At 43.0% G+C, this 12,609-nt stretch overlaps 1 protein-coding gene across 1 annotated transcript in view; it reads left to right on the plus strand.

Moving 5' to 3' along the window:
* neurl1aa (neuralized E3 ubiquitin protein ligase 1Aa) overlaps nt 1-12,609 on the plus strand; it is a gene marked incomplete at its 3' end in the record, with an annotated part of 76,784 nt that overhangs the window by 13,406 nt on the left and 50,769 nt on the right. Inside the window, exon 2 of the mRNA XM_084318076.1 lies at nt 8,384-8,640. Coding sequence (XP_084174202.1) covers nt 8,384-8,640 — 257 coding nt within the window. The remainder of the gene's footprint in view (nt 1-8,383; nt 8,641-12,609) is intronic.

Below are 12,609 nucleotides of genomic sequence, written 5' to 3' on the forward strand. Positions count from 1 at the left end.
ATTGTCGCAGTGAAAGGGTTAAAGGGAACATCCACCACAAAACAGAAGCTACATTGTGCTATTCCACTGATCTCTAGTCGATATCTATAAACACAGACAAAATTTGTCCCACTACGCTGGAAATCAGAGCATCAAGACTGATTCGCGATGCCGTCAAGTGAGTACTTTTTGTTGAGTGAGAGTTGACAATGAATTAGTGGCCGACTTTGTTGTGCTTATTGAAATTTAGATTGAGCTGTTACATCCAGATGAGTTTTAATTCAATGTAGAGGTTAGTAAGATAAGATAAGAATATAAGATACGATATTCCTTTATTGATTCCCTTGGGGAAATTCGTCATAGCAGCATGGGGGAAGGGGGTACAGGTATGGGCAGGGTAATAGTAGAAAGACATAAATATAGGCAATAAAATTGTATCTGAATATAAAAATATGAGAAAACAAAGATAAAACAATGTAATCAAAGGTGCAGAGGAGGGTCTGTATGCCCTTATCCATTATATTATATATTATATTGGTTATATTATATGTTACAATAAATATAGACAATAAATAATTTGAATCTGAATTCTCAGACTACTGTAAGTAAGAGAAAAAGTAAACAGTATACACAAGATGCCGTATATAGTATATACTGTACAAGGTAGTAGGTACCCTGACTGGCATGATATACGTCGTCATCATACATCCGTGCAGGTTTTGGTGGTTAGAGTCAGACACACTTAGTGGTCAAGACACTCCTAGTAGTTCCTCGAGTTCTGCAGTCGTTAGTTCTCCAGCTACTGGCAGCAGTCCATGCCCCACGGTTGTGGAGCCTGATGGCCGCTGGTATAGACTGCCAAGGACTGGCCAAGGTTAGTAGAGTTCGTGGGGGGGGGGGGGGGGGGGTGGGGGGGGGGGTTGAGTCTGTGGTTGAACGTGCTCCTCATCTGAGCTAGAACACGTTGAATCAGAAGATGTACCCATATCCCAGGAGAATCACCATGGTACATTCATAGTTTCCTGGGAGTGATCCACCACTAATCAACAGCTCCTAGTCATGTCACATTTATTTGTAAAGCCCAAAATCATATTCCATGTCTTAATGGGCTTCACAGGCCCACAATGCAGAAACACCCCCTGGCTTGAACCACCAAAGAAGATAAGGAAAAACACTAAACAAGGGAAGATTTTTGATTGATTGATTGATTCATTATTTTATTTTCACGTCATGCACACAAAGTGCCCAACCTTAACTCATCGCTTAACACATTAACTGCCACAGAGTTTGATCATCTTATACCATTCTCTGCCAGCACTGTAAGTCTATGGAGAGGTTCACCTTCTTTGTAGGGCTATAACTTTTTAAATTGTATTGCTAAATTGACATTACTATGGCCCATTCAACATCGATTATCTATCGTTCAGGATGTAGGAACGTTTTAACTTTTTCATTCACACATTCATACGAAAATACCGTCTAGAATTTAAATATGTTTTTATCATTTTCTGCAGTAATTCCTAGAACGTGAGATATAGGCATAAATGCATTATATAGATTATCAAATGCCGTTTGATACCGATCCACGCTATATTAAAAATGTCAACTGTACATGGTCCTAAACGTTATGACTGATCATGTGCGGGTGAACGGGGGGGGGGGGGGGTCGTTTATAATTCCGTGATCGTCGTTAAATGCTTTATGGAGTATGGGTGATATATAGATCAGAGCAGTTTGTATGGATAATAATAAACACTCACCGCTGAAAATCACGTCAGCCTCCTCTTACCGTTGGGCGATGAGACTGGAGCAAAAAGATCCCAGTTATTTGATGGGGATCGAGTAGATCCATTTCCGGTTTGTATAATACTAATACACGCCCAAATCATGTCGATTATTGAGTTATGGCAGCGATCCATATCCACAGTGTGTGGCTAGAGTCCTACGACGATATGCGAGTGGCCGGACGGATTTAGGAGACACACGATATCCAACCGGCCATTTCCGGTTTGGCAACTCGCCGATCATCCACCAGGGGTCAGTATTGAAGCGTTGCAGAGTTGTGCCGAGTCCCACTGCATCAGACAAGGCTCCGTGAGGGAAATTTGAATACCATGGCGAAAATATTAAATATGATCACAATAACGTCGTACGCCGTGATCTGGCAGAATTAGCATGAACTTGAAACACGTCGTACAACGTGAATGGCACAAGATGTGTTAATGAGCCAGGGGGGCGCTAGAACGCCATCGCTTTAATTTTTTTGATTTGCGAGTGCTTAAAATATATCTTATATTATAGCTATGGGTCTAATACACCCGTCGATTGTCAGTGAGTTGCTTCCAGTCAACATGCACAAAACAGATTGTTTTTTTCATCCGTACATTTCCGTTTTATACCGTTTTGAATATGAGTATAGTTTTGGTGATTCTTAGTAATCCCAGGAAAAACGCTATAATAGCCCTTTAGTGGAACACACTAAACACGTTGTCATTTTTCGCCTGATTGTCGAATCTTCCTGAAATCAACGCTAGATTATCATTATTATCCTTCGGCTCTTGCATACATGAAATGGCCCGCGTAGCGTAGCGCAGCCGCTGCCCCCCCCCCCCCCCCCCCCCCCACCTCCTGCACCCAACGGTAAACAGCCACACACACACACACAGACAGCTTTGATCGCGGTAGAAATAAATATCAGATCAATGCAAGATTTGACATATAGAGTCCTTACCTGGTCTCTGATGTAATGCAAAAGAAACGGTTGGCGAGTTAACCTGACTTTTCTCGTGACTGGCTCTGAATGAGTTAATGGGTTTATAAGACACCAAAAATAATGTTGCACTGTTCCATTATTACATTACACATTACATTTTCATTATCTAAATAGGGATTACATAAACACAGATTATAGCTCAGTCTTAAAGTATTCTGACTTTTCTCCCAAGCTTGACAAATAAAATCTGATACAAAAAAAGTTCCCTTCCTGAAGCACAACTCAAGTTGTTCATATTCATCCAGCAACATTAATGGAGGACATTTTACTCAAAAGTACTTCCCTTAAATTCTCGTAAACAGGACAGTAAAACAAAAATGTAACCTCATTCTCAATTCCACCTAACTCACACTCTCTGGGGTGGCATTAAATCTGCCCGTCTCTTGGTAACGTCCCTGACCGTATCTGTGCATCTGTGTTTAAATTGTACTTAACATAACTTTCTGCACTTATTCGGGGAAGAAACCTGAGAAGGGCAAACCAAGGAGAGATCCCCCCCCCACAAGGATGGCCAGGTGAATAATAATAATAATAATAATAATAATAATAATAATAATAATAATAATAATAATAATAATAATAATAGTAATGATACTAATCAATACAACGAAAAGCAATAGATAGGCATAATGAGCAATCAGAGACAACAGGGAATAAACAACATCCAGGACTTATCTATTGATGAGATCATCACTAGTCTCTCTGGTCTCTCTGGTGTTCAGCTTAAGGAGATACTTGTTCATATTAATTAATTAGTGTATCTATTCAAATAATCAAATTCTTGTACAAATGAAAAAAATATATATTTTGAAGTAGCCCAATTTTAAGTTACAGTACACAGTATCCATGACTACAAAAACATGCCCCCCCCCCCCATAAGACAAATAGCCTCTGCTTGTGAACTGAACCCGCAAAATGATTATTTGACTTTGAATGATCTCTTACTAGTGTTGCCGTTCCACTTTGAAGCCTACAGACTCGGCGGTGATACGGTTAACTCCCTCAGGCTTCATGGTGTTTGCAACAGTAAACCCACAGCACGGCACACTGTACACACATTTAGACCAGGCTGCTGTGAGAACAGGACGACATCGCACAGCTTTATGGCAAAGCGGCTTCTGGTGTAATTACGAGAAACACTTTATTTTGTGAATAACCTCCTCTACCTACAGCCGCCCCTTTGCCACCAAGGCTCCTATACTCCCTTGTCTGCAACCTTCCTTGTCTGCAACTATAGGAAGTGATTTGCCTGAGATGAGATCCTGAACAAATATTTGAATATTACTTTTCCTTCAAAATGATGGAATCCTATTTGCATGGTACACTGTTTAACCAGCATTACAGTGAGTGGAGATAAGGTTGAACTGTTTGCACATGCACACACACAGACACACACACACACACACACACACACACAGACATACAAACACACACACACACACACACACACACACACACACACACACACACACACACACACACACACACACACACGACAACACACACACACACACACACACACACAAACACACACACACACACACACACACACACACACACACACACACACACACACACACACACACACACACACACACACACACACACACACACACACACACACACACACACACACACACACACACACACACACACACACACACACACACACACACACACACACACACACGGCTCACCGGCCCCCTTAGCCAGATGAAACAGTGAGAGATTAGCTTACAGCTCCTCAAAGATGTTCATCAGGGTATAACAAGTCTTTAGTCACACACAAGCCTGGGCATTGTGGGGAGGGGATGGAATCGTCGTGACTCTTTCTACGTCGTCATTAGTGGAATAAAGTCCTTCTCTTCTCAGGCTGGAGCAGGAGAGGCTGTTCACAGTGTTGACTCGTAATAAGACATCCTTGACCTTTTAGAGAGTGGTCCCTCCATGGCTTGTAGCACAGACACACACTATACATGCACACATAATCTCACACACACACTCGTGCTCAAAGCGCACGCACACTTTAATGTCTGGCACACACACACACATTAAATGAAAATGAGATGGAGAAGAAACTGATGACTTGGGAAGTGTCATCATCACTCTATATTAGGGGTGGGACGATACATCGATCCAGATCGATACATCGATGTAATTATCAACAATCGAATCGGATCGATGCGATGTAATAAGATCGATTCATATCGATACTCTTATTTTGAAAATCCTGTGGCGAGTCTCATATCCGCCCAAGAACAACAGCAGTAGCTCCGTGTGTGTAGACGTTACAGCATAGCATTCTCCCTTTCTGTGTGTGTGTGTGCGCGCGTCTTTGGAAAGACCAGATGAGGTCAGAGGAGTTTGATGTTTAAATGTTATTTAAACATAAACAATATAATACATAATAAATGTAGGCCTATACATGATCATGCAACATCAACAAATTGTTGTAGGAATGGTTTGGGAGAGGGAGGTTGTGAGTTTTGAGTTCCAAAAAATTTAGCTTAAAGTTTAAAGCTCAATATATAAAAACATGGCACTTTACAGTGAACAGGAGGTCTATTTGTATTAAAAACAATAGATTGATTTTCCTTTAAATGTCTGGAAGAGCTCAAAAATACAAATGTCAAATGATATTTTCATTACCTTTTTTTTGTTGATCTAAATGTTACTGATTGTGTTAAATGGGCATATGATATCATCTCATATCGATCGCAGGCACCTGAATCTAATCGTATCGTATTGTATCGTGAGAGACTTTGTGATATCGGCAAATATCGTATCGTTGTCCAAAGAATCGATATCGTATCGTATCATGATGAAACTGGTGATTCCCACCCCTACTCTATATACACCCCCCCCCCCCCCCCCCCCCCACACACACACACACATACACTGATCTTCACATTTAAGTCATTATTCAACTTCAGAAGAACAAATCCCGAATGGTTGAGTAATAAAACTAAAATTTCTGGAGAATTCCGACTTCTCGTCATTAGTCCCCCACCTCAACCTATGAGTATAGCCTATATATACAGTATATATATACCCATAATAACTCAAAAACCTTGAGGTGGCATGCAGAACAAAGAAAACAAAGGAAATTGAGATATGGACCAGATTAGACGTAGCTGGAAATAGACGTTACTCTCTGAAGGGGAAGTGGAGAGGAATTAATGGAATAATACACAGACATTACATGACTCGTATAGATGGAGCTATACTCTTCCCCTTGCACACGGTCTGTCTGTATATCCAGTACGTCTGGCAGTGGGCTACGGTTGGATCGTCTCGCTCACCTCTAGATAAGCTGGCCAGGACGGTGACGCAAGGTTGGAATTTCAATAAGCTTAGGATTTCTGTGTAAACAACAAGCTATTCTCCCAATACAGAGGAGGGACAGACAACCCAGAGAGAAGTGGACACGAGTGCCAAGTTGCCAATGGACGGGATTGGGGAAAATGCAAATATAATTTCGTTGTGCCCTGTACCAAACAAACGGCATCTGTTATCTCGCTGCTCTGGCTTCGGCCAGAAAGCCTCCGCTGATCAAGACCCTTTTGATGCGGGTCGTTGTTGCTAAGGAACATGGATTCACACTTAACCTCCATTTCCCTCTCCAGCAGCTGTGCCTCTCTCTAGCCCACCCCGGTAATGCATTCAGCACAGTCTGCCCCTGGACCATGTGCACCGCTCTCCTGTGGCTCCTTATAAGACAAAAGGCACGACAACAATGCATGATGCCTCGTAGGCCTGGTTTGAATGAGAAAGAAATAAAACTGGAAGGCTCATTACTATCAGTAGATAGATAGAGATAGAGAGAGAGAGAGAGAGAGAGAGAGAGAGAGAGAGAGAGAGAGAGAGAGAGAGAGAGAGAGAGGGTAAAAGAGTAAAAAAAAGCATGCTGTGTGGTGGTGTTATCAGTCGTCCTCAGGACATGAGAGAAAGCCAGAGCTCCCCCCCCCCCCCCCCCCTCTGTTTTGTCAGAGAATAAGATGTGGGGAGATATCAGGCAACCCAATATCCTCTCTCTACCACGGTGGCAGCGCTGGGATGAATGACTGACTCCAGACACCCAAAGGCCCCATAGATTGTAGATAAAATGATGCTGATGCTGTTTTAGTAGCGTTACCGCATCTGGCAAACGCCCGCCGTTAGTTTCAGCGGATGAGGGGCTGTTGGAGTTGTTTCCAGCATGGCTGCTCTATAGTGTTGGTGTCTGGGGACAGGTTCCCTCAGCCACCTGCTCCCACTCCCACTGCCACCACATTCATCTCTCTATGCATCCAATTAACTAGTCAGAAGGAGCCTCCATACTGTATGTCGAGGGCCGAAGAGCAAAACCTCCTATCAGAAAAATGTACGTGTTGTTTTCTTGCAGAATGCTATTTTTTAAGGATACCCTTAACGCTGTTTTTGGACTATATTACTATATTAGGAGGCAAGGGGAAGAGTAAGCAAAGAGAATAGCAGGACTGAAGTGTTGCTTTAGTCAATAGCAGGACCACAGAAGCTTTTATTTATTGTTTTATTTTGGGCAAAGGTCTATGTAAATATATCTGTGTAGGCCTATAGGTATATATTACATATATTTTCTTCCCTAGGAGATTTTCTTGTTTTTATTTGACATGCACCATGAATAATAATCTATATATTTTTTTTATTTAATTTAATTTGTTGTTATATATTTTTTTTATTGTCTAGGGTGGTAGAGAGGGCATTTCTGTTTATTTAATTTGTATAAGTCTATTTTCTTGATTTTTATATAATTTCATACATGTATGTACTGTATGTTTTGTTTTTTTATAAAGTATTATTGGGGGGGGGGGGGGGATTCAAACGATAACCAGGAGGATGAATTGTGAATGATGAAAAGGGATTACACTGATGGAGTAGTATGTAGGCCTGGCGATTGCATAACGCTCGTAATCCAGCTGTCCGTCTCAGTCAGTCGGCCCTGTGCCAAGTACTCAGTGTCTGCAGAATGCCCCACGGAATGGGTTAGAGAGCGGGGCACACTCTGCGCAGATAATCTAATCAGATCTCTTGATTTTCAAAATGAGTTAGATTGTATGGCTAGGAAGTGGAACCGAGCGTGATGGGAGAATTAGGGCGAAATTGCATTGCCTTCTAAGACATTGTCATGAAACACAATTAAACTGCAAGAACAATTGCTTTCCCTCCCGAAGGGACTGTAGGATTACTGCTCACTGGCTCACTGGTTCTTATGGTCCCACATTAACAGAAGACAAAGCAGGATTTATTTTGAGATCAATATAGTCGAATAAAGAGATCTTAAACTAGAGTTACGTAACATCTCACTTTTTGTCCGGTCATCGATTGCAGTGTCTACCCCTCCCCCACCATGGATGTACCTAACTATTGTATAATATTATCTCTCTCTGTCTCTCTGTCTCCCCCCTCTCTCTCTCTTTCTGTCTCTGTCTCTCTCTGTCTCTCTGTCTCTCTCTGTCTCTCTCTCTCTCTCTCTCTCTCTCTCTCTCTCTCTCTCTCTCGCTCTCTCTCTGTCTGTCTCTCTCTCTCTCTGTCTCTCTCTATCTCTGTCTCTCTCTCTCTCTCTCTCTCTCTCTCTCTCTCTCTCTCTCTCCCTCTCTCTCTCTCTCTCAGACTCACTCGGGGGTCCGTTCCCCTCCACGGCCCACCGGTGCCACCACAAGCCCAAGCGCTGCCTGCCCATCCAGTGTGGCAGTGGCGTGGGCGGGAGCCCCCTCGCCATCAGCCCGCTGCTGTTCCACCCCAGCGCCAAGGGCTCCCAGATCGTCATGGACGCGGCCCAGAGGACGGTCAAGAGGCAGGCCAGCTTCTGCAACGCCATCACCTTCAGCCACAGACCCGTAGCTCTGTACGAGCAGGTCCGCCTCAAGGTACAGTGTGTGTATCTCACGGAGCACTGCCGGACGGCCTCATGCAAGGGTGACACTTTAGTTAAATGGTAAATGGCTGCTTTTTTATATATATAGCGATTTTATCCAAAGCACTTTACAATTTGTTACTCACATTTGATCCATTCACCCACACATTCACACACCGACAGCGGTGGCGACCATGCAAGGTGCCAACCTGCTCATCGGGAGCAGTTAGGGGTTAAGTGTCTTGCTCAAGGACACATCGACACGCTGCCCGGGAGGAGCGGGAATCTCACCGGGAACCTCCGGATTGCCAGACGACTGCTCTACCTGCCGAGCCACTGTCGCCCCGTAGTTTGAGAAGTGGGGACACACACACAATTATTCTAGGATGGGAAATAAATATGTGCGCGTGATAGATTTTTTTGTGAAGAACGCGCGTGCGTGAAGCTCAAATCATACCCACGAAGATTTCCATTTGACCATACTTTTCTTCATTAGCCATACTCCTCTCGACATCGCACAAATGCACACATCACAAAAAAAGTCTTGCATATTAATTAACGTTATATAATGTTAGTTTTTGGATTGTAAAAAGTGAGAGGGACAAAAACAAGATTTTGAAAAGGCTTGTCCCCCCTGTCCCTAGTGGAAATGTTGCCCCTGGCCTCATGTACTAGCACCGGGTTACGCAGAGGACAGGTGGGCGAGCGAGGTAGAGGCTTGTAGATGCTCTAATTGCTCTATGAAGAGACCAAGAGATCTATTCTTAATCACAACGATACAGTGGAAGGGACTCAGAGGTCATCTGCATACAGTACACCGTAGGGGTGGGAATCGCCAGAGACCTCACAATACGATACTATCGCGATACTTGTGTCACGATACGATAGTATCGCGATACTAAATATATCGCGATACACTGAGTATTGCGGAAATAATATTTTATATATATATATTTTTTATCACATTTAATTTATTACCTTTTTTCAACTGCAAAGTAAAACTTTGTCAACATGTTTTATCTAATCAAATAAAGTTCAGTCTGTTCATCGAACTTCAATAATTTTTATTGCAGAACATGGTATTTTCTCAAGCAGACAGATGTACCTGACAAACTGAACTGTTTGTATTACAGTCATATTCCAACTTAACTGAATGCACATGTGTGTGTGGACTACTTTACTATTACAGGTATTGAAATGAACAATGCAACTTCCTTATAAAAAAAAATATATATATATATATATATATATATATATATATATTCTTTTTATGAATAATTAAATATCGATACTTGGCGTCCCTGTATCGATACAGTATTGCCACGCAAAGTATCGCGATACTACTACGTATCGATTTCCCCCCCCACCCCTAGTACACCGTATTGATTGAAAGCCTTTATTTATTTTCCCATAGGGAGATTCAGCATTAGAATAGAATAATACAAAGGGCAAATTACAGTAAATAGAGCAGAATAAAGAAAACACAGATACGGTGATAAAGAGCCCAGTGGCCTATCGGATGTAGCAGACCTCCCGATCCGTGGCGATAAGCCCTGCCTGGTTGTGGAGCTTGATGCCTTGCCTGCCTGGTTGTGGAGCTTGACGGCTACTGGCGCAAAAAGGACTCGAAGCGCTTAGTGAGTGGTATGTCGGAGGGGGAGGATAAGTCTATGACTGAACCCGCTTCTCATTTTCAGTCAGCTCATCACGGAGGGGATGGGGAGGCGTTCTCAAGGGTAGCGTACAGCTTCCTCCTTGTCCTCCCTTCTGCAACCACCTCCAGACTGTCCAGAGCAGCTCCCACTACAGAGCTGTCTTTCTTCACTAATTCATTCAGTTTGTCAGCGTTGGCGTTGTCCCCCCCCAGCATACCACGGTGAAGAAGCGTGGAGACTGACAAAACATCTGCAGAGGCTTGTTACAGACGTTAAAGGACCCTGAGCCTCTTCTCTGTCTGCTCGGTCCCTTCCTGTAAATCAAATCAAATCAAATCAAATGTATTTGTAAAGCCCGAAATCACAAGGTAATGCCCCCATGGGCTGTACAAGTCTTCTTGAACAAGTCAAGAAGAAACATCACAATAAATGAAGAACACCATACAATCGAAATATGCAACACTCCCAGACATTCCTCAATGAAGATAAGGGAAAACTCACTGAAAACCTAGCAATAGGAAAACGCACCACAGGTGGTGTGGAGGAGAGAAACCTCAGATGGGCTGTTCAAAGGGGGATCCCCCAACTTGGATGTCGGTGATAATATAGTGTTGCTGCTATATGGATGATCGATGGGTGGAGAATAAAACAGGCAAATCGTTGGTATGTATGTATACATGTAATAAAACACATATATGTACATGCAATAGCAACTAAGGTACAACAACAAAAGAAAAAGCATAGGGAAACTAGCGCTGGTATGAAAATAAGATTAAGGCTAAATGTTAAGGACCTTAGTGCTCTTGGTCCAGTCCGTGGTATTGTCATAAGCACCCCCAAGAACTTGTAATTCTCTACCGCCTCCACCTCCACCTCCAACCCCCAGGGGGTGATGGGAGCTGGGGCCTTCTTCTTCCTCCACCGATGGTTCACCACCATCTCCTTGGTCTTGCCAGTGTTGAGATGGAGGTAGTTGTCGTTCTGTGAAGTATGTAGACATGAGGGCGCACGTACACACACACACACACACACACACACACACACACACACACACACACACACACACACACACACACGCACACGCACATGCACATGCACATGCACATACACACAAGCACACGCATGCAAAAACACGTCAAATAATCTCCCCGGGTTCCTAAGGAGACTGAGCAGGTACAACCCTTAACAGGTTCCCATCTGCTATGTCAGGGCCTGCATGTTGGTTCAGTAAAAATACTCAGCCTATACCGACATGTTTTTTACAGATGCAAAGTGGCTAACTTGTGAAATGAACATGGACCTACCAGTTACGTAAGAAGGGTCTACTGAGGTAGTGGCTGTACCGGTTTCAGCACAAAGTACTTTTAAAACCAGACTTGGCTTTAAGCTTGTCTTGTTTGTTTAGCTAATATCAGGATATGCTGCATAGTACACATCCTTGGATCACACACATCCTGGCAGACTGCCAACACCACATGCTAAAGACAATGTGACATGTATAGGATTCACAAGAATCCTGAAAAGAAAGAATCATTACGCACCACACGTTGGGATACATTGATGAAAAGAAAGAATCATTACGCACCACACGTTGGGATACATTGATAAAAAGAAAGAATCATTACGCACCACACGTTGGGATACATTGACAATTGAATAGACATTGTTCTAGTCATTATGGAATGGGCAAATCTGATTAAGTGAATTGTATTACGTGTCGTCACGTAAACCTCTCGGTTGACTAACAGCAGGTGTCTGTTCTTTAAAAAGAGAACAGGGAGGAGGAGGCGAGGTGTGTAACGACGTGACAGGCGTTTGTGTTTTAGCAAATGTCAGCGCCAGGCAACGAGTAATGTCTGTATATAGCAACGCTGGCAGGACACGCATGAAACATGAGAATATAAAACCACACTTGTCCGATTGGACTGTATAATTGGACTGACCTTTGTAAACGGTCAAAACATTTAAAATCTTCAACCTCGGTTGTAGTGACTGAACTGTAACATCTGAAATGTCATATCTAAGATATGAGATATTCCTAAATAAACAAAAAACAATAATATAGCTAACCTGTGAGATGTTGTGTTTACATTATTTGACTGACACCGGCCGTCGGGGTCTCTTCTTCTAGGAGGTAGAGCAGTTGCCTGGTAATCTGGAGGTTCCCGGTTAGATTCCCGCTCCTCCCGGGCAGTGTGTCGAAGTGTCCTTGAGCAAGACAATTAACCCCTAATTGCTCCCGATGTGCAGGTCGGCACCTTGCATGGTCGCCTCCGCCGTCTGTGTGTGAATGTGTGAGTGAATGGTTTAAAATGTGAGGAACAAAT

The sequence above is a fragment of the Notolepis coatsorum genome (assembly GCF_963971535.1).
Source record: "Notolepis coatsorum genome assembly, chromosome: 7".
NCBI lineage: Eukaryota > Metazoa > Chordata > Actinopteri > Aulopiformes > Paralepididae > Notolepis > Notolepis coatsorum.